Source organism: Arvicanthis niloticus, chromosome 21, assembly GCF_011762505.2.
Source record: "Arvicanthis niloticus isolate mArvNil1 chromosome 21, mArvNil1.pat.X, whole genome shotgun sequence".
Classification (NCBI taxonomy): domain Eukaryota; kingdom Metazoa; phylum Chordata; class Mammalia; order Rodentia; family Muridae; genus Arvicanthis; species Arvicanthis niloticus.
Window position 1 is genome coordinate 43,196,508 of NC_047678.1, and position 22,762 is coordinate 43,219,269.

Here is a 22,762-nt window from a genome sequence, read left to right on the forward strand (position 1 = left end):
TGTCTCAAGCGACCGGTCTCCAGATCCATCATCTGCATCCACAAGGGAGCAGAAGTGCCTTGAACATGCAGATTGGCTTCAGGATCAGCATTTTAGGTGCACATCCACGTAAAGTGGCAGACACGGAGCTACAGACCACCCCGCCTTCTCAGGAGCAGGTGACCCTTGACTGCACGGTTCTCTCAGGAGCAAGGTTACTCCCGCGGCAGGTTCCCCTCCTCCCCAAGTTCACGTCAGCAGCAGATTCCTCTCTCACAGTAGGTATCTCTCGGTAGGGTAGCACGTTCCCTTCAGTGGCGCAGGGTCCTCAGCTACCAGAGTCCCATCCCCCAGTTTCGCCTGAGCCGCAGGCGCTCCTTAGTCGCCGGTTTGCATCAGCTGCAGGGGCTCGCCTCGGCACCGGATTCCCCACGGCGGCAGATTCGCCTCACCCGCCTGGCTCCGCCCTCGCCGGGCTCACGGCGGGTGGCGGCGTGCGTGGCAGTGGGCTGTGGCGCGCGCAGCGGACCTCATGGCGGCCGGGCCGCAGTCCTCCGGTGCCGCCGTGTCTGTGGCCGCTTACCCGGACTCACCCGTGGAGTTACCTGCTCGCCTACAGAAAGGCGCGATGCGGCGCCGCTTCCGGGGCGTGTTCAACTGTCTGTGCGCCGGGGCGTTCGGTGCCCTGGCCGCCGCCGCAGCCAAGCTGGCCTTCGGGAGCCAGGTGCGGCGCGGGGCGCCACGCGGGGACGGGGAGGGGGCGGGACGGGGACGAGGGCCCTTAAGCTCGGTCCCCGCCTGCGCCCATGAGAACCGTCTGGTTTTCGGCACTGCCTCCTGGGGGCAAGGACCTCCAAGCCCACCTCTCAGTGTAAGTCCCCTTGCCCTCGCCTTTTTCAGTACGTGACACCCAAGGTGAGATAACCGGTTGCCCATCTCTTGCTGTCCTTGGCAAGAGTTCCGACTGAGCGCCTGCGGAGGTGGGCTGATGGTCAAACCAGCTTCTGCAGCGGAGAATTCGATCCCGAACTGGACAGGGGACCGCTTGATTATTTAGATTTCTGGCGATTTATGGTCCTTTTGTAAAGCCATCCCTTTCCAGAAGACTACTCAGCTACAAGAATTTTGAGGTCTTCGTGGAAGATAACCCTCCCCCATGTCTGCAGGCAAATTCCTCATTCTGCCAATAAGGGTCTGCATATGCTTTGTAGGGGATTTTTAAAGATCCCCCAAGGCTTTCAAGGTTGTGCCCATGGTGGTTGTAGCTGCAGTGACACTTTCTCCTGCAGGTGAATATTGGCTTACGAGTCTTAGGCATTATTGCCATGGCAAGCACCAATTCTCTGATGTGGACCTTCTTTAGCCGGGGGCTCAGTTTCTCTATGTCTTCGGCCATTGCATCTGTCACAGTGACTTTTTCGAACATACTTTGCTCGGTGAGTAGCCTGGTGACCTTGTTCTTAGGGTTCTGGGTGAGTTGTCTTTGGGAAACCCCTGCTTTTCCAGACTCTAGAGAGGACAGGAAGTAAAACAGAGGTTGGACTGACTCCAGACAAGGAACAGTTAAACACGGAAAACTTAGGAATGAAACTTGTGTCACTCTGGGATAACACCAGCTATCTGAAGTCCCTTGGCAAGAGCTCTAACATTAGCTATAGGGTTTGGGGGGTCTGGTCAAGGGAATCCAGTCTTGAATTGGGAGACAGCCTAGCTTGGCTTTATGATTACTGGGTACTAGCTATGTACTGGCCCTACTCACTGGCCTGCTGAACCTCAGGGCTTACCTGGGGTAACCTCTGACTTCCACAGAGGAGACAGAAATACATGGATTGATCAGAAGGCGGGTGCTGGATGTGAAGCACCAGACTATGGCCTCTAGCCCCCTCAGGAAGAAGTCAGCCAAGGAATGGTGGCTCCTCCCAGGCTAGGCCAGGCCCTTACAGCTGTCTCTCTCACAGGCCATCTTAGGCTACGTGCTGTATGGAGAATGCCAGGAGATCCTGTGGTGGGGAGGGGTGTTCCTCATCCTCTGTGGGCTCACCCTGATCCACAGGAAGTTTCCACCCACCTGGAAGGCAAGCAAGCAGCAGTGACAACAGTCGGTTGGATACACCCACTGTAAAGATAACCACGATACCCAGCTGTGGGTTGGCAAGTAGGAACTGCTTCCCAGGGCAGCCTGGGAGTGCAGCCCTTTCCTGTCAGCCACAGGGAGGTGCTGGACCAGCCACTGGCCTCTGACCACCTCACAGACTGGAAGGTTAAAGCATTAGCTCCTGTAAGGGTATGATAACCACCACAGCATGAGGCCCGTGTCCTTCGGTGTTGGTATAGTGCCTTGATTCTTGTGTACCAGGAAGTCCTGGAAGACTCTCTGATATTGGGTTAGACAACAACATGGCAAGTACTTGAAAAAACAAACAAACAAACAAACAAACAAACATGTGACTAGAATCCTGCTACCTGACTAGGGCCCTTCACGTACCCCAGCGTTGGCAGCTGGCAAAGCTCTCTGAAAGAACAACAAACGCAATGTGGCGTGCCTCAGGTAGTCTGGGATGCCTATGAATCCACAGCAAAAGAAGGAGACTTTGGCTAATAAACACTTCCTTGTAAATTAAAGCTACTGGGTATGGAATTTGAGTTCTTTCCAACTTGGAGGTAAGGGCCTGCAGCCAGGTAAGTGAGTTCTCAGAACTTGGGTAGTGGAGTAGCAAGCACATAGACACTGTGTGTCCCAGCCGGTATCATCGCCTCTGCTCTGATCCTTCCTGAGCCAGGACCCAGCAAATGAAGATTTTTCTCCATACTCATCTGTACAGGTGACAGGAAGAGCTTGCTGACACAGGTCCACTGCGTCTGCTAACTGCGACCTCTCCTCTCACACTCCCACGGTAGTTTCCTTCTTCACATCTCTTCTGTTCTACATACAGGAATCACGCCAAGCAGCCAGTATGGGAAGGCCTGCAGGTCCACCAGGTCCGGTCACCAGGTCCAGTTCTGCTGTGTGCTTTTGTGTTTGTCTTCTTCTCTGCCCCAGGCTCCCTTTACTTGTCCTACACTTGGCGACAAGCTCTGCTCCTAGTTGTAAACTCCTTTAAACTCTCACAGGAGCCAGGGCAAAGCTGATTGACACAATGCTGGCTGCTTAGCCCACTTTGACATATTAAAAGGCCCTGACTACTCCATGTTCTTAAGGGAAACCAAGTCTCCGGGGCCGGTAGAGTAACTTGCCCAACACACAGCTAACAAGTACTAGAATGACTGTCAGCCCAGTCTGTCTTTCTCTAAGCCTTATTCATTCTTTATCTTCATCACTGTCTTGCCTCTCACATCAGCAAATCAAGGCCAGAGCGACCCAGTGGTAAAGAAACTATTCCACACTGTAGCAAGTCTCAAAACCCTCTTGTCACTGCCTTGTCTGTGAGGGCTCCATGTTCCATGTGATGGCCTATGCTAATCCTGTCATTCTGCCACTGAGGAAGAAGATTCCCATGTGGGCTAGGCACCAATCAAGACCAAGCATGAGAAGCTGGAGAGATGGCTCAACAGTTGAGAACACTTGCTGTTTTTGCAGAGGACCTGGGTTCAATTTCTCACACCCACTTGATGGCTCACAACCATTTGTAATGCTAGTTCTATCACATCTGATGCCCTCTTCTGGCCTCTCCTAGCACCAGGCACATACATTATACTCAGTCATATGTGCAGAGGGTTATACACATAAAATAAAAGAAATTAAAACAAAACAAAAAAAAAGCATTGAAAGTTGCTGAGAAGCCGGGCAGTGGTGGCGCATGCCTTTAATCCCAGCACTTGGGAGGCAGAGGCAGGTGGATTTCTGAGTTTGAGGCCAGCCTGGTCTACAGAGTGAGTTTCAGGACAGCCAGGGCTACACAGAGAAACCCTGTCTCGAAAAAACAAAACAAAACGAAAGTTGCTGAGAACCACCGGTAGAGTCTGTCATCATGCAGGTCAGGTGGTAGGGTCTGTCTGGGCAAGCCATCATGCAGGTCAGACGTCTCATCTTGACACAGGCACTGTCCTCAGGGGCCTGTGCCTTCACTTGGACCTGTGGAGTGCATAGAGGCACTCGATATTAACTCCACAGATACAGAAAACCACAGGATCAAACCTTTTTCTCCAGAGGATGAACAGTTTTCTGGAAAGCAGCACAGCATGCCTCTGGGATCACCTGAGAAGACGGGAGAGTCCCTGCCTTTGTTGCAGAGAGTGGTTCTTTTGCAAAGAATAAGCTACAAGACAATATTTGGCTTTCTGATTGCATTCCAGATATTACTTGAGTTTTACTGTGTTTGCTTGGGAGCTGGAGATTGAACATCAGGTTCTATAGCCTGTAGCCTTGATCAGGAGGTTACCAGTTTCTGTTTTTGTTTTTATGTATTTATTCATATTTTAAAGAGTGCAGCTCAGGTCTTTTTTTTTTTTTTTTTTTGTATATCCACAAGATTTGCAACTATTATCATTAATTCCAGAACATTTCTCATTGCTCAAAGAACATCACATACATCAGCAGCCTCTGTGCCCTACTCCAGTCCCCGAGACCATCTCTGCACCACCCCACTCCAGTCCCTGAGACCAAAAATGCTTCTGTTTTATGAATTTGCTTAGTCTAGATATTTTATATAATTTTTTCATTTAAAATCCTGTTTGTAAGACTTGTTTTTAATGTAGCACATTTTAATACTTCATTCCTCTCTGTGGCTCAGTCCCATCCTATCTTGCAGGTAGACTATTTAATCTGTGAATTGAGATCATGTGTCGAATACAGGTCCCCCCCCACACACACACACACTTTGGGTTATTTAATATGGGTGCAAATATTAGTATTCAAGATATTTTATGGAAATGTGATTTCAACTCTATCGAGTATGGAATTACTAGGACACATATTAACTCATTTTAACTTGGTCTCTTTGTTTTCTTATTTCTGAGACAGAGTTTCCGTATGTTGTCCTTGCTAGTGTGGAACTTGATATATAGACCTGAGTGACCCCAAACTACTCACAAGAGATCTGCCTGCACCCACTCCTGAGTGCTGGGATTCCCATTTAAGTCCTTGAGGAACAATTATACTGTGCTACAGCAGACACACCATGTAACAGTGCGGCTGTCCATATACGAGGGTCCCGTCACTCTGCTCATTTGGCAGCGCTATTACGATCCATCTTTCTCAGTTTGTCAATTGTACATTAATTTTGACGTTTCCATACAGATGAAATACTTCAATCATGGTCAGTCCCTACCTTTGTTCATCTTTTTATTATAACCATTTTTTAGTTTTTTTGTCTAGTAGATAAAATTCTCTGACAAAGTTAACTTGAGAACGAGCTGATTCTGGCTCACAGGTGGAGGACGCAGCCTTCCCATCTCTCAGGAGCGGAAGCAGTTGGCCACATTGCACCCACAACTAGAGAAAGTGATGAAGGCTTGCTGCTGCCCAGCTCTCTTTCCTGAGGATTCCAGCCTGGGACCGGAGCCAGCACAGTGACACCAGTCCCCAACAGGCATTTGCTGACTCAAGAGGCTCTGGGCTAATTATTAACACATCGTAGCCATCCTAGTGGGATCTTCTGTGGCTTTTATTTACATTTCTTTGGTGAGAAACCATGTCAAGCGTCTTTTCTAGGCTTATCAGTCCCTTGTGTATCTTCTGTGGGGAAATGTCTTTTGGGGGAGGGGGTCTTTGGCTATTTCAAAAAATTAGGCTTGGGGAATCTTGGTTTTGTTTTTATTATGTAGCTCAGGCAATTTTTCTGCCTTAGTCTTCCAACGGCTGTAATTATAAGAACGAGCAATGCCCTGTTTTCCTAGATGCTGACTTAGAAGAAAAGCTGGCAGTCTGGAAAGCTAGGCAGCCCTGAGTGGAATAAGATTAGGACAGCAGAACTGACATCCTCAAACCCAAACCATGCCACAGTTTCTGCCTGAGGGCAGTGGCTCCGGCACTTCTGTCCAGAGCACCCCACACCTAGCTCTAACCCCAACCCTTTAACTGCCCAAAGCTACTTGTGACCTCTACTCACACACTGTCATGTTACTGCCACCCAGTCCACACTTAGACCCATCCTGTCCTGGCTAGTTTATGTCAACTTGATACAAGCTAGAGTCAACAGAGAGGATGGAGCCTCAATTAAGTGTGTCTCCATAAGAACAGGCTGTAAATCCTGGTGATGGCATAAACTTTTAATCCCAGCACTTGGGAAGAAGAGGCAGGTGGATCTCTGTGAGTTCAAGGACAGCCTGGTCTATATAATGAGTCCAGGACTGCCAGGGATACAGCAATAATAACCCTAACTAAAAACAAAGCCTTTAGTCTTGGATGCAAAAAGGAGCAAGGCCCATCTGAACCTAGGCCCCTGCCTGAGTACCTTCTAGTGGCGTCTCCTGTTGAAAGCCTGGTCTTGCCTTTAACCCACCCAGAGAGTAAAGGAGGATGAAGTCAGGCATACCCAGTTCTCTTTTACCAGCCCCCCACCACCACTCCCACAAACTGTATCTAAGCAACCAAAAGCTCTGAGTGTGTGTCTGTCTCTGTCTGTCTGTCTTGTCCTCCCCGCTCACTGAAGGAGCACTAGGATTACAAATATTTGCAATGCTCACTTTTACATGGATGGGTTCTGGAATTTGAAACTGGGTACTCAAACCTGCCCAAGAAGTGGTTTACCTACTGAGCCATCTTCTCAGCCCCAGTTTTGACCATTTAAAACTCAGTTACGATTTTCTTTTAAAGTGATAATTGTCAGATTCCTCACAGTGTAGCTCACAGTTCCTTAGAGATGGCACCAAATACACAAGTGAATGGTATGCAAGTACTTTGACCTGTTTGGGGAGTTGTCTTTTCCTCTCTTGAACTATATTAATGTGCCTTTTGGAACAATGAGTTGTTTGTTCTTTAAATTTTATTTTTTTTATTTTAGGTGTATGGGTGTTTTGCATTGCATGTATGTCTGTGCACCACTTGGTGCCTGAGGAGGCCAGAAGAGGGCATCGGATCCCCTGGGGCTGGAGTTAGAGTTCATGGTAGGGTATCATGTGACTGCTAGGAATCCGACCTGGGTCCTCTGGAAGAACAGCCTGTGTTTTTAACTGCGGAGCCATCTTTCCATCCCTGTACATGAGTTTTTAATTTTTCATGAAGTCAAAATGGCTCTTTTTCTTTCTTTCTTTCTTTCTTTCTTTCTTTCTTTCTTTCTTTCTTTCTTTCTTTCCTTCCTTCCTTCCTTCCTTCCTCCTTCCTTCCTTCCTTCCTTCCTTCCTTCTTGTTTTTGTTTTTTAAGACAGGGTTTTTCTATGTAGCCCTGGCTGTCCTGGAACTCACTCTGTAGACCAGGCTGGCCTCGAACTCAGAAATCTGCCTGCCTCTGCCTCCCAAGTGCTGGGATTAAAGGCGTGTACCACTACTGCTCGGTGCTCTTTTTTTCTTTTATATGTGCATATGATGCCATATCAAAGAATACAGCCAAATAAGAATGTGACAGCTTCCAGATAATACAGATCATTGAAGTGAAATTGCTTTTTAACTGTAGATAGTTGACCCAACTAACATTTTAAATGGTTAATTTGTATTTAGAACATTTGATAGAAGGCAGGAGCAGAAGCAGAAAGACCCATTAAAGAATCTGCAGCCATCTAGGTAGGAGGGGAAGAGGTGTTAGTGATCAGAACCTAAGGTGGTGCATGCCTTTAATCCTAGCCACTCAGGAGTCTGAGGCAGGCTGATCTCTGTGAGTTCAAGGCTAGCCTGTTCTACAGATGGAGTTCCAGGACAGCCAAGGCTACACAAAGAAACCTTGTTTCAAAAAAAAAAAACTTTAATATTTATGTGTATGACTGTTTTGCCTTCTCTTTCTCTGTGTGTGTGTGTTTGTGTGTGTGTTTGTGTGTGTGTGTGTGTGTGTGTGTACACCGTGTGATTTTGTGTACCATACAGTGTGTATGCCTGGTGCTTTCAGAGGCCAAAAGAGTATTTAAGATCCCCTGTAACTGGATTTACAGGCGCCTATGAAGCACCTATGTGGGTGCTGGGAACCAAATCCTGGGTCCTCTTGTAAGAGCAATAAATGCTTTTAGCTGCTGAGCCATCTCTCCTGGCCTATTATTTTGTTCTGTGTGTGTGTGTGTGTGTGTGTGTGTGTGTGTGTGTGTGTGTACAAGTGCCAACAGAGGGTAGAAGGGTTGTTGAGTCCTCTAGAACTGGAGTTACAGTTCACTGTGAGCCATCTGACATAGATACTGGAAACCAAGCTCAAGTCCTTAGTGCAGGAAGCACTGCTTAACTGCTGAGCCATCTCTAACCCCGAGCCACACCCCAAGTTTTTTCTAAGGTCAACAGCAGAGCTCTCTCAGTGCTCGGTATGAAGAGGACAGCTGATGCTGCCATGACTTGAGTCTGCTCAGAGGGAAGATTGAAGATGGCAACAATGAAATGAAGAAGGCTCTGAGAAAATCGGGACTGTAAAGAAGGCCCTGGTGTGGGAGAGGGGATGGCATTGAGTCATAGATTCTTTGCATAGCATGTTTAAAGCCCTGGGTACATACATAACATTTTACACACACACACACACCACAAACATGACTGTAGACCTGTTAACTAGGAGGGAGGGGCACATAAGATATGAAGTTCAAGAAGAAGCCTCAGCCTGTGTGTCTTAGCATTTAGAAGTGGTGTGGCAGAAACGTCTAGGTGAGGAAGAAGAAATAGCTAGTGAGGTAGGATGACCAGGCAGGAATGGCCATCTGGAACCATTCCCAGAGTGCGGTGCATACACCCAAGCTAAAGCTGAAGGAGCATGGACTTGAGAGATGACTAACAGGATCACCTTTGAGGAGGGGCGGAGTCAAGGAGGAATCCTCTGGCTGGATTCACTTCAAGGGAGGATCCTCTCCATTAATTCATAAACTCCATGTGACGTACTTCAACTCCCTTACGGAATAAACAAAAATAATGAAAAAATAATAACAGAAAACTTCCTTAATATAAAACAATAGTATTTGAAGCAATTAGCAAGAAGAAATCCAAGATACCCTAATTAGATAGAAGTAGAATTACTTCTTTCATAAGTGGACGAACAATGAGAAATCTGAAAGGGAAGTTTGCAAACAATTCTACATACAACATCATCAAAAAGGGGGAAAAACAAATAAATTTAACCAGAGAAGTACATTGCTGAAAGAACGGGAAACATAATACATAGAAAGACATGCTCACGGATTGAGGGGAAAATCAGCATTGTTAGGAAGACAATACTACCTAAAATTCATATGTAATCTTAATAGACTTTTAATAGCCAAAACAATCTTTAAAAAGAACAAAGTTCTGTGGGGAACCGACAGAAGGCGGCTATCATCCTTGCAGCCATCTTGAGCCATATACCCTGACAAGAGACTTGTTTACAACAGCCTACAACAGCTGAGCATACTCTGATAACATCTTGTTTTAGATACCCAGGATCTTCCCTTGAGTGTTTGAGACTGATAGGTGTGAGACTTAAAGGCATGACTTAAAGGTGTGATTTAGAGATAAGACTTAAGGGCATGACTTAGAGGTGTGGCTTAGAAGTGAGACATATAAAAGGGGAGAGGCAGACAGAAGAGAGGACTTGAGACTTGAGACAGAGAACTTGAACTTGGAACTTGGAAAGAAACTTGGAACTGGGAAAGAGACTAGCAATTTAGAACTGGGATTAGCACTTGAGATTTATTACTGCTGGAACTGGGATTAGGACCTGAGACTTGGTACTAGGAACTAGGGACTTGGAGAGAAGAAGAGAGACTGAAGAATAAATGAGATTGAATCACACTCTGTCTAGTCTCCATTCCCGTGGACCGGAGCAGCTTTGGGCAGTACGGGCCAGAACAATTTAGCCCCCAAGGCTTTTGGCAGTGTGGGTTCCAACATTGATAGAGTGGTCCACGACATTTTGGCCCCCAAACGTGGGGCAGAGTAATTTTCAACAAAGTTCTAATTTTAAAATTGCCACAGAGGTGGAAGCTCAGGATCATTTTGATTTGCATTTCCGTGATGACTAAGGATGTTGAACATTTCTTTAAGTGCTTCTTGGCCATTCAAGATTCCTCTGTTGAGAATTCTCTGTTTAGCTCTCTACCCCATTTTTAAATTGGGTTACTTGTGGGTTTTTTGGAGTCTAACTTCTTGAGTTCTTTATATATTTTAGATATTTTAAAACTAGCCCTCTATCAGATGTAGGTTTAGTGAAGATCTTTTCCCAATCTGTAGGTTGCCATTTTTTCCTATTGACAGCGTCCTTTGCCTTACAGAAGCTTTTCAGTTTCATGAGGTCCCATTTGTCAATTGTTGATCTTAGAGCATAAGCCATTGGAGTTCTGTCAAGATCAAAACCTCAAGTGATAACAGATGCTGTTGAGGATGTGGAAAAAGAAGAACACTCTTCCATTGCTGGTGGGATTGCAAACTGGTACCACTACTATCAATCTGGCAGTTCCTCAGAAAAATGGAAATAGTTCTACCTGAAGACTAGGCTGTACCATTCCTGGGCATGTACCCTAAAGATGCTCCACCACCATACCACAAGAACACGTGCTCCACCATGTTCATAGCAGCCTTATTTATAGTAACCAGAAACTGGAAACAGCCCAGATGTCCCTGGTAGATACAGGAAATGTGGTTCATTTACACAATGGATTGCTATTCAGCTGTTAAAAAATGAGCACATCATGAATTTTGTGGGCAGATGGATGGAACTAGAAAATATCATCCTGAGGTAACCCGACCCAAAAGGACATGCATGGTATATACTCATTGATAAGTGGATATTAGCCAAAAAGTACAGAATACCCGTGATATACCCCACAGACCATAAGAAATTTAACAAGAAGGAAGGCCCAAGTGAGAATGCTTCATTCCCACTTAGAAGGGGGAACAAAATAATCATGGGAAGCAAAGGTAGTGAGAGAAAGAGATGAAGGGGGGGACAGGATCAGGTATCAGGGAGACAGGAGAGAAGCCCAGAGGGCCAAGAGAATGAATGGAAATATGCAGTTGCTGATGGTGGGAGCTGGGATGGGGAAACCTCTAAAAAGTTCCAGAGACCTGGGATGTGAGAGGCTCCCAGGACTCCATGGGGATGACCTTAGCTGAAATGCCCAACAGTGGGGAGATGGAACCTGAAGAAACCACCTCCAGTAGATAGACAGGACTCCCAGAGGAAGGATGGGGTCACCAACCCACCTTCAAAATTTTTGACCCAGAATTGTTCCTGACTAAAGGAAATGCAGGGACAAAAATGGAACAGAGACTGAAGGAAAGGCCATCCAAACAACTGGTCCAACTTGAGATCCATCCCGTGAGTGGGCACCAAGCCCTGACACTATTACTGATGCCATGTTGTGCTTGTAGACAGCCTAGCATGGCTGTCCTCTGAGAGGCTCTACCAGCAGTTGACTGAAACAGATGTGGATAATTACAGCCAGCCATTGGACTGAGGTCGGGGGCCCCTGTGGTTGAATTAGGGGAAGGATTGAAGGATCTGGAGGAGATGCCAAACCCATAGGAAGACCAACAGTAACCGAGACTCTGGGTTCTCTCAGAGATTAAGCCACCAACCAAAGAGCATACATGAACTGGTCTGTGGGCCCTGGTAGATATGTAGCAGAGGACTGCCTTGTCTGGCCTCAGTGGGAGAGGATGTGCCTAATCCTGTAGAGATGCCCCAGGGAAAGGGGATGGGGGTGGGGAAAGAGCACCCTCTCAGAGGCAAAGGGGAGGGGGAGGAGGTGAAGAACTCTGGGAGGGGGGATTGGGATGGGGCACCATCTGGAATGTAAATAAAATATTTAAAAAAAAAAAAAGAATAAAGAAAAAAAAAAGGAAAAAATGACATTAAAAAAAGAAAAGAAAATTGCCACAGAGATAGATAACCAAAACAGCATGGTACTGACATTAGCATAGATATAAAGAATAGTGATAGCAGTGGTGTGTGTATGTGAGTGTGAGTGATGTGTGTGTGGTATGGGGTGTTTATGTGGTGTGTGTGTGTGTGTGTGTGTGTGTGTGTGTGTGTGTGTGTGTAGTATGAGTGATGTGTGTGTGTGATGTGTTTATGTGGTGTGTGTGGTGTGTAGGCCAAAGGTCAACCTTAAGAGTTGCACCTCAAGTGCCATATACTTTGGGTTTGTGTGTTTGCTTTTGAGGCTCTCTCTTATCACTAGGCTGGCCAGCTCTGGCCTGTAAGTCCCAAGGATCGACCTGTTTCCCCTTCCTTAATTCTAGAATTACAAGGGCATGCCACCAGATCTGACTTTTTACATGGGTTCTGAGGTTCAAAGCCAGGTCCTTGTGGTTGGATAACCCTTTACTGAGCAATTTCTCCAACCCCATATCACTAGTAATAGTCCTACGTGAGAGTTAGTCTTGATTGCAGATTGATTGGACTGAGAGGGACTTAGGAAAGTGTTGGGGGCCGACTTTTAGCAGAAAGCAGCTATCAGCTTTGCAGCCATCTTGAGCCATATACCCTGACATGAGACTTGGATTACAATAGCCTACAACAGCTGAGAACACTCTGATAATCTTGGTTTAGATACCTTCGGTGTGTGAGATTAAAGGTGTGTGACTTAAGAGTGTGACCTAGAGATCAGATTTAGAGACAAGACCTAAGGGCATGATTAAAGGTGTAACTTAGAGGCGTGGCTTAGAAGTGAGACATATAAAAGGCAGAGACAGACGGCAGAGAATCAGACATTTTTAGGAGACACTTATATACTCTTTAGGGAGACTCTTTAGAGAGTACAGCTAGACTTGGGACTTGGACTAGGAAGAGAGACTGAAGAATAAATGGGATTGAATCACACTCTGGTCTCCATTCTTCAAGTCCATCCTCACTCTCTCTCTCTTGCTGAACCACGACCCTCGGACCGGAGCGGCAGCTTGGGCCAGGAAACAGTGGCCGCCAAGCGTGGAGCGGAGAGGCCTGCAACATTTTAGGCCACCAAAAGCGGGGCAGCACGGGCCTCAACATTTTTGCCTAGGCCTCAACATTTTTGGTGCCCAAAGTGGGCCAGTGTGGGTCCCAACAGGAAATTAGTTAGACACACTCCCAGGGTCATCTGTAAGGGCATTTCCAAAGGGGATCCACAGAGGGAGAAGACCTGTTCTGAATATGGGAGGTTCCATCCCTAGATGGATTAACAGAGAGAAAATGAAAAAGCCATCACCTGCCGCTCCTCTTTCTCTCCACTTCCTCACCACTATGGTGAGAGCCACTCGCTGCTCCGCTCTCCTGCCCCCTCACAGCCACAGCAAGCCTGAAGTAGTGAACTAAACCTCTGCTCCTGTATGTCAGGCTCTCTGTTACCAAGCTGTGTTCCCACAAAATTAATGCTGAAACCTCAAACCGAGGGGTTGACAGTATTTAGAGACAGGATTTGTGGAGGTCAAGTTAGCTGAGATCACAGGCAAGTGTTGTGCCTAGATGGCATTTGGAGTCTCTTGTTACAGCTTTTATTTGCATTTTTCCTTCTTGATAGTTACTTCTGTTCAGTCAATGTGTGGCTCTTCTAACCTCTTCTAGGGATTGTCAAATCTGTGAGATTCCCTTTCAGGTTTGTTGTTTTAATTGTATATTGGTGGGGCTGCATATTAGTGTCAGATGTCCCTGGAGCTGGCGTTAAAGGTGGTTGTGAACTGCCTTGTGGATGCCAGGAGTTAAACCTGGGTCCTTTGCAAAAATAGCACATGCTCTTAAATGCTGAGCCATCTCTCCGATGCTTTATTAATTTTTAAGGTGTTTTTGTCTTTTTCCTAGCAGTTTATATAATGGAAACAGATCAAGACTACTTGGGGCTGAGAATCATGGCTTCTTTAGCTGATGTATCTGCTCTATTTCTTGGTTCTGTTTCAACAATGCCAAGACTAAAATTCCACACTTGAAGTAGGTAGGTTTTATTGGCTGTCAGGATGAGCTGTAACGGAAGCAGGCTGGGTTCAATAAGATGCTGTTTGATACAAGATGGCAGTCACATCTCTCAGCGCTGTCAAATGGGGGCAGAGCTGCAGAGCACCGTGACCTCCACTGTGCTACTGGTTTGGGTGCAGAATAGGGTGATCTTTTTATTTATTTACTTTAAATATATGAGGTCTCCATCTGCATGTGCACCTGCATGGCAGAAGAGGGCATCAGATCCCATCACAGGTGGTTGCCAGCCACCATGCGGTTGCTAGGAATCGAACTCAGGACCTCTGGAAGAGCAGCCAGTGCTGTTTAACCACTGAGCCATCTCTCCAGCCAGGAGACATTTTGTTCTGAAACAGGGTCCGTCTACATAGTCTAGGATAGTCTAGGCTGGCTTTGAACTTGCAGTCCTCCTGTCTTGTTTGCTTGAGTGTTGGAATTACAGGCAAGTATCAACATGCCTGAGTAAACTGAATTCAGTGATGTGTTGTATTCTTTTGTTTTGTTTTTCCATGCTGCAGATCAAACCTAGTCTTAATTATTCCAGGCAAGAATTCTACCAGTTGAGATATATCCTATTTGGGAACATAATCTGGCAAAGCAAATCTGAGCCAGCAGTTTCAGTCCTGGAAACTTTCACACATCTGCCCAAAGAGACATGTAAAGATGTTTATTGCAACTGTTAATAATTATAAAATGTTGAGATGACAATATCAACTGGAGATGAATAAGGAGAAACAGACCAGTTGCTAGATAGCAGTGAGAACAAGGGATGAATTGTGGATGAATAAATCTCAAAACTCTAATGTAGGCTCCATGAGTAATGGACTTGCTTCACAAATATGAGGGCCCGAGTTCAGATCCTCAGAACCCACATCGCATGAAAGCCAGGCATGTTATGTGTAGCACAGTGTCAAAGAAACTCTACTTCAAACGGGGAAGATGAGGCTCCAGATCCAACACACACACACACACACACACACACACACACACACACGAGCATGCCCACCTACATCACACACACTCACATTATACACACACTATAATGTGGGGTGAATAAAGTGAGGACACTCTCAGTATACTTCCCTTTACAAAACATGAACGACACAAGCAATGCTACTTTTTAAAAAATACTCACATAGATGGCGTTTTTAATAAACAAAGGACTAGGAATATAGTTCCCCAATAGAGTGCTGACTAGCTGGTTAAAGGCTCTGCATTTAATTTCTAGTTCTTAGATAGAAAGGTAGATGAGATAGATAGATAGATAGATAGATAGATAGATAGATAGATAGATAGACAGACAGACACATGATAGGCAGGCAGGCAAAGGAAACCCTAAATTCAGAGTAGTGTTTACATTTTGACAAAATGGGAGAGGAGGAAGGGGACACAGGCTGGGACTTCAGTGTAGCCACAATGTTTTAGTTCCTGATCTTAAGAAGGAGGAATTTTCACTCGGAACGCTCACGCGTAGTGTGTGTGTGTGTGTGTGTGTGTGTGTGTGTGTGTGTGTGTGTGTGATGAGCTTTTAAAGACAAGAGCTTGTTCATAAGTTGGAATGATGATTTTTAATATTATGAAACATGAAATTACTATCGCCGTGGTGGTTCAGGTAGGAAACATACATTTTTGCTAGCCCAGCTGTGCTCTGCCACAACCGAGAAGTATGGCAAATGAGATGGGTTTTGGTGATACATACACGTTACACAATGGGCTCCAGTGGGATTGGCTCCACAACTGAGCTAAACAGAATGATTCCTCAGAATTCTCTTCTTATGTTAGTGACTTTTAAAGACAGAGTCTCATGTAGCCCAGGCTAGTCTCAATTTCACTATATAGCTGAAGGTGACTCATGTAGCCCAGGCTGGCGCTGGCCTAGGACTCACTATAAAGCTGAGGATGACTGCTGATCTTACTGCCCCTACTTTCTAATTGCTGGACTTATATGTGTGCTCCACTATAGCTGTCCAGAGCCCACAACCTAGGAAAGCAGGCTCAGAGCGCTCATGTTTCCTAACGTCTACCACCTGGCCATAGAAGGGCTGTTCAGCTGCACGTCCTTATCCTCCTGGCCTCCAACAGCATCCTGAAAGGTCTTTATACTTGAGACCCTTGACTGTCAGTCCAGATCACCCCACTGTACAGTCTGACCCAGGTGACAGATCTTAATCAAGTCAAGAAGTCAAGCCTCAGACCCACAGAAGATACAGCAGGGGAAACCCCAGAAGAAAGCAGCTCATCACTGCATGGCTGTGACCCCAGCCTGGCTGATGGTGGAGAAATACCTAAGCAGATGTAGGGACTAACCCAGGCCTGGGAGCAGGTGTGACTGAGATCAGCACGTCCCAGGCAGCTCTGCCACAGTCAACTCGTCAAGCACTGGCATGGCTTGATGTGAAGGGATTTTGTGGTTTATTAGAGTCCTTTGTTTTCTCTTGTAAAGTTATTTATATACATATGAATAGAGATAAGCAGAGGTTTAGATATAAGAAGATGTTGTTCATAGAAGTCTCTGGGAACTATTTACCAACTCCTCCCTGTCTCCACAGACATGACGGTCAGAAGTCCATCTTTATGATCCAGGACCAATATGTGGCGCCAGGGCAGCTCCCATGGTACTGGGATGGTTGCCAGGCCCATGGCTGCTCCTTCCTCAGAACTGGGAGGTGGGAGCACAGGTGTGGTAGGAGAAGAGGCATGGATTCCCCCAAAGCAGCCCTTCCCAGGCCTTCCTTCCAGGAGATGGCTCTAAGAGAAAAGCCTGGCTTGTAAACTCTTACTTAGATGTCCTCAGGCTCCTGCCCCTGTATCCTTCCTGTAGGCCAGCTGAGCTCTGTACCCGGCCCTGGCCAGGCACACAATTGCCAGGGTCCCGTGAGCCACATCCTCAAACATCATCTTAGTTAGCTCAGTCTCTTCACAAACTCAATCTTGAGCAAGAACTGTGAAAATGAGCCCACCAATGAGGTAGAGACAAAAAGCAACCACATTCCAGTCCTGGCTGGTAGTCTCCTGTCAATGGACATTTATTTCCCATCCCCCATTGCTCACCTGCAAGTTTCTAGACCTTTCCTGCCCTCCCTCTCTCCTCCAAGATCCTGTCTGGGTTGAGAGGGTCAGGCACCCATTTCCTAGGAAGCTGCATTCAGAATCTTCTGTCCCTGGTGGGACCCATCCCTCGTCACTTCTCTGACAGCAAAGGGTATGAAGATGGGCTGACATTGCACGCTTTGCCACCAGGCCCTGGTACAGCAGGAACAGCAGTTCTGGAAGGTGAGAGCTTCTGTGACCTGTAACCAGCTGCTACTGTTTAGTGACCCTAAGCACCAGGTAACAGTGAGATGCCACATAGACAAAGTCAGAGCCAGCTCAATGGGGTCAGCAGGAGGGAAGTGGTTGGATTCCTCAAATGACACCACACAGTGGGTCTGACCCCAAGTCTGTTCTCTATGGATACATCTGCTCTCACTCTGGTACCCAGGGTTTCTGGCCTAAAAGATACTGGAGAAAGCTTATACTGTCCAGATCTTTCTTTTGTGAAAGGAACGGCATAGGCCAAGTGACATGGCTGATCCTATGGTCCCTGGGTCAGGACTCTGCTTTCTGTTTCAAATGTTGAACAGCTTAGTTTTATGTAATTCATATACATGGTCCTCCATTCTGATGATACGAGAAGAAATAGAAAATTAAGTCTCTTGCTAATATTCTTGGCCTGAAATCAGGGTATAAAACCTGCAGAGAGAATCTGCACAGGCTGTTCCTTTGTCAGTGTGAGAGCAGTTAAGGATGAGTTTCTGTAGTTGAGACCTGCAGATGCAGCTTCTCAGCCTGTTGGTGCCGGAAAGCTCTCTGATATCTAGGGAGACAAGGGCCAGTAGTCTGTGGACTCTGTGACCCAGAAGAGAACTCAGTCTTTCAGACAACTTTCTAAGGACATAGCAGTCACTCAATGCTGGAGCTCGGGAGGTCTTAGGTTTTACTCCTGCTCTGGGGCTTTTGCTGCTGTGCCAAAATAGCTTTTCACTAGAATTAACATCGTTTAAAATGTTAACAAGTCTGAGGTCGGGGAGATAGGTCAGTGGGGAAACGCATAGCAAATGTGAGGGCCTAAGTTCAGGTCTCAAGAAACCATATAAAGCAGGGCGTGGTGGTGCATGCCCCTGTCCTCAGTGTTGGAGAGGATGGTAAGCTCCCTGGAGTTTGCTGGCCAGCAAGTCTCAGCAAATGGTGGGCCTCGAGTTCAGTGAGAAACCTTGTCTCCAAATAATAATGTGGTCAGGCTGGAGAGATGCTTACCAGTGAATAACAAACGGGTGCCATTGGTTCTTGCAGAGGAGCTGAGTTTGGTTCCTACCACCCACACTTGGAGGCTCACAACTCCCTATATCTCCAGCTCCAGGAATCCAACACCCTTTTATGGCCTCCACGGTCATACATACACATCAGCATCATCAATTTAAAAGGTGGATAATTTTAGAAAGCAACACCTGACATTAACTTCCAGCCTCCAGGCATCTGTGCACAGGCAAATACACATGCACACATAAATGCACACATAAATACACACCAAACAAACAAAAGAGCTTATAGGTTACCCCTAAGGAAAGCAAAGAACGGAAGTCCATGAAACAGATGGCATGTTTGGGCCACACTTCCACAAGAAGGCCTGTGGTTCTCCCTGTAGACACACTATAAGGATGTACTAATGCCTGTGTGAGAACCTTTCCTACAGACCGAAAAGGAGGGACTCCTGCTCAGCTGTGGGAAGAGTGACTGACTACCGCGTGTGGACAGCAAAGTCTCCAGCACCTACATCCTCACCGCAGGTGTAGAACACATTGGTTTGTGCCGTTGGTGTGATGCGTGCCCACATTCTCAGTGGATGCAGCACATCTGCCAAAGTCTAAAAGAGCGTGCTAATTGGTAGCTGGGGACACTGGAAAAATCCTGAATCATGTGTGTGCATTATACATTCAAAATATAAACAAAATTAAAACATTAGCCATCCCTTATTTAAAAAAAAAAAAAATAAAGCTGTGAAATCAGGAAAAATCTTCCCAGCTTCTCTGGGGGTCACAGGATCCTGGCTTTGGTGACTTGCTCCTGGGGTCACAGAAGACACATGGCGCCAATCTCTGGGCTCCTTCCTTTGAAGCAGGCTCATCTTGTCTCCAGCATTTCCTCCTAGGACTGATATGGAAGATGATTAAGGTTTTGTTTCTGATCGATATGGTCCCCAAGCCTCGCCCCTTGGCAGCCACTGCAGGGTTACATCTAACCCAGGAGCATATAAAAAGGGGCCACATCCTGCTCTGAGAATGATTCTGGCAGTGCCACTGGCATCAGACTGGAGTCTTGACAGGACTGCAGAGAGAGGCAGAAGGACCATGGACTCCAGGAATGGTGAGTGGGTAGAACCTGCACAGTGGCATCTCCGCCTTCTGGGGACACCCGCTGCTGTCCAGCCCTCTGATCCAGCCACTTGCCTCAAGGCATGGTGCCTGGGCCATTGTCCTCCTACCTAATCCATAGCTTGCTGTCTTATTCATTGGAAAAACCCAAACTTTCAGATACACAGGAATCTTGAAAATCCCCCCAAACACTTTCAAGAATAAGAAGAATGGCTGTCCACTTTCCCCCCTGCAGTCTCTCATGTTGACCACATGAGTTTTGGTGGGCCAGTTAGTGCTCCAGTTAGTGCTCCCGTTAGTGCTCTCTGCCACCTGACACCACACATCATGCAGCCTTGTTCTGGATGTAGAGCCATGGGTCAGGCAAGGAATGGCTGCTCTGAAGTTCGGCAAAGGTGTGTAGTTTAAGTGACACTGAATAAAAAACATGCTTCTTCAAAGCTCCTAGGCCACAGAGACTAGATGTGGCCTTCAGATGGCTGAATGCTTGTCCACATTCAAAGGAGGAGTATATATCAGGGCCAGGGGCCTGTTAACGGCTGTGCTTGCTGGGAGGATCTGCTGGTCAGAGAGATGGTTCAGGTTGAAGTTTGCATACATAACAGTGTGTCTTTGGGGTTTTTTCAGCCATAATAAAAAGACAAGTCTGTGAAAGTGCTTTGCCAATGACTAAGAACAACTGTGCTGGCTTGTTTTATGTCAACTTGACACAGCCTAGATTCATCTGAGAGGAGGGAACCACAAGTGAGAAAATGTCCCCATCAGATTAGGCTGTAGACAAGCCTGTAGGGCGTTTTCTTAATCAGTGATTGATGGGGAGAGTCCAGCCCATTGTGGGTGAGGCTATCCATGATCAGGCAGTCCTGGGATCTATAAGAAATTAGGCTGAGCAAACCATGAGGGGCAAGCCAGTAAATAGAACTCCTTCATAGCCCCTGCATCATCTCCTGCCTCTAGGTTCCTGCCGGGTTTGAGTTCCTGCCTTGGTTTCCCTCAATAGACTATGACTGGGGGTGTGTAAGCCAAGTAAACCCTTTCTTTCTGAAAGCTGCTTCAGTCATGGTGTTTCATCACAGTAATAGGAACCCTAACTAAGTGACGGGAGATGGCTCAGTAGTTAAGAGCACGGACTGCTCTTCCAGAGGACCCCAGCACCCACATGGCAGCTCACCACTGTCTATAACTCCAGCTCCAGGGGATCAGACACCCTCACAGATGTACATGCAGGCAAAACACCAAAGCACACAAAATTAAAAAAAAAAAAAAAAAAAGTGAATCATGAAAAAGAAACCTTAACCAAGACAACAACTTGAAAAAAGATGGAGTTTCCTGGTCCAGCCAGCATGTTGAGGGGGGAAATCCTCAGGCAAATGGCAAAAGACTGCAAGCTTAGGGTGACCAGTGGTGGAGCAGCGTGAGGAGGGCCTAACACACTTGACATGTCCTCTCTGATGACTGAGGACTTTCAGCTTGGTGAGAGAATGAGTCATTTCCTTAGGAACAATAACAACAACAACATCACAAACAGAAACAAATAATAACTGGTCACTGCAAAAATTAGCCCCCTCCCACCCATGGCTCCAGTCCCTTCTCCGGAGTCAGGCAGTACAGTGTTTCAGCAGTTGCACTTGCTATGGACAAATGCTTGCTTGTCATCGACAAATGCTTGCTTGTTACAGTAACAGGAGGTTTCTCCTCAGGTGTTTTCAATCCTCTTTCTAGAACTTTCCTGACACTTCCTTTCTTGGCACACCAGTAGATCTTGCGGTCTAGGTGCTGCTGACTCTGTGGACGGCGTGTGCTCACTGCGGCTACATCTCTTCCAGAGCTCCTGCTCTTCCTGCGTCTTGGACCCTTCCACCCACCCTCTAACTCACTTCCATGCTGACTTCTGTTTCCGGAGATCAAGTCACATTTCCTGGATGACAGTTCTCTTCCATCTTGACTGCTGCGTTTTTTAAAGAGAGAGAAAAAATGGGAAAGGGAGAGGGATAGGGAGAGGACTATTACACACGTGTGGAAGTCAGAGAACTTACAGAAGTCTGTTCTCTCTTTCCACCATGTGGGTCCAATGGGCCCTGAGGTTGAACTTCAGGTTCTCGGCCTTCGCAGCAAGCCTTTTTAGCCACTGAGCCATCTCGCCAGCCCTTCGCTGTTTTTTTGAAATTTTTATTTATTTTTGTGTGTGCCTGGTGCCCATGGAAAGCAGAAAAGTGTGTTGGATCCCCTGGAACTGGAGCTATAGACAGTTGTGAGTTGCCATGTGGGTGCCAGGAATTCAGCTCTGGGTCTACAGGAGCAGCCAGAGCCCTTAACTGCTGACTCGTCTCTTCTGCTCCCTTCACTGTATATTTGATTCCAGGAACTACTTTTATTTTTAGAAGTTATTTTTTAAGTATGTCTGGTAAATACTTTTTTTAAAGGTTTTTTCATTTAATTTTTTTTTATATATGTATGGGTATTTTCCCTGCATGTATTTCTTTGCGTGACTTGTGTATCTGGTGCCCAAGGAAGCCAGAAGAGGGAGGGCACCTGCTCCCCTGGGACTAGAATTACAGATGGTTGTGAACCACCATGTGGGTGCTGAGAATCAAACCTGAGTCCTTGGAAGAGCAAGTGCTCTGAACCACGAAGCCATGTCTGTAGCTTCCCCTCCCACGGTCTTTTTGAATTCCGTACATCCCTAGCGGTTTTTAACTTAGATATGTCATAATCCAAAGCCTCTAATGTACTTTCTTTTGGGATGGATGTGGGGGTGAGACAATTTGAGAATCTGTAGCCCTGGTCTGAAACTCTCTTTGGCAGCCCAGGCTGGCCTCAAACTGCCACCCTCCTGAGTGTGGGGATTACTGGACAAGCTGCTATGCCTGCTTTAATCTTTGATTTTTTTGGAGAGAATACTGTGACCCTTTCTGTGGAAATCCTGTAAAACCCTGGCTGAAAATGAGTTCCTTTGATGAGGATTGACGTTTGATCAGTGGCAAGTCTTCAGCCTTTGAGCCTAGGACAACAGTTAACACTCCCCACTTGAAGAGGTTCCAGCCCTCTGAAAGAAGAGGTAAGATTCGGCAAGCTTAAAAATTTCTGTGTTCCGTGGAACTCCTGTGCCCACAGCAGTTCTATACAGACTCTAGGACAGCCCGGTGGCAACAGCTGGCGATGGCCTCAGAGTCTTAGTTAGGACTTCTGTCTTGTAATAAAATACCACAACTGAAAGCAACTTAGGAAGAAACAAACGTGTTTATTTCAGCCTACAGCTTTCACTCAGAGAAGTCAGTGCAGGACCCTGGAGACAAGAGCTGATGGAGGAGTCAAAGCCATGGAGGAGTGCAACCTACTAGCTTGCTCCTTGTGGTTTGCCCCTACTGCCTTCTTGTAGCACCTAAGACCAGAAGCCCAGGGGTATCACTGCCC

The 22,762-nt window shown here is 46.6% G+C and overlaps 2 protein-coding genes across 2 annotated transcripts in view; both read left to right on the plus strand.

Moving 5' to 3' along the window:
• The first annotated feature begins 441 nt into the window (after window positions 1-441).
• On the plus strand, window positions 442-2,601 carry Tmem42 (transmembrane protein 42). Its single transcript, XM_034484340.2, has 3 exons — window positions 442-703; window positions 1,269-1,415; window positions 1,938-2,601. Exons 1-3 carry the CDS (start codon window positions 512-514, stop codon window positions 2,070-2,072), a joined length of 474 nt encoding a protein of 157 aa, XP_034340231.1. The 5' UTR covers window positions 442-511; the 3' UTR covers window positions 2,073-2,601.
• A 12,897-nt stretch (window positions 2,602-15,498) lies between these two features.
• Tgm4 (transglutaminase 4) overlaps window positions 15,499-22,762 on the plus strand; it is a 33,741-nt gene continuing 26,477 nt past the window's right edge. Inside the window, exons 1-2 of the mRNA XM_076917483.1 lie at window positions 15,499-15,549; window positions 17,178-17,267. Coding sequence (XP_076773598.1) covers window positions 15,499-15,549; window positions 17,178-17,267 — 141 coding nt within the window. The remainder of the gene's footprint in view (window positions 15,550-17,177; window positions 17,268-22,762) is intronic.

What these genes read in the sequence shown, in the direction of transcription:
- Tmem42 (XM_034484340.2), top strand. Translation starts at nt 512, where the DNA reads ATGGCGGCCGGGCCGCAGTCCTCCGGTGCCGCCGTGTCTGTGGCCGCT. An exon ending in AGCTGGCCTTCGGGAGCCAG is followed by an intron (nt 704 to 1,268) that starts GTGCGGCGCGGG and finishes TTTCTCCTGCAG; the next exon opens with GTGAATATTGGCTTACGAGT. An exon ending in TTTCGAACATACTTTGCTCG is followed by an intron (nt 1,416 to 1,937) that starts GTGAGTAGCCTG and finishes TCTCTCTCACAG; the next exon opens with GCCATCTTAGGCTACGTGCT.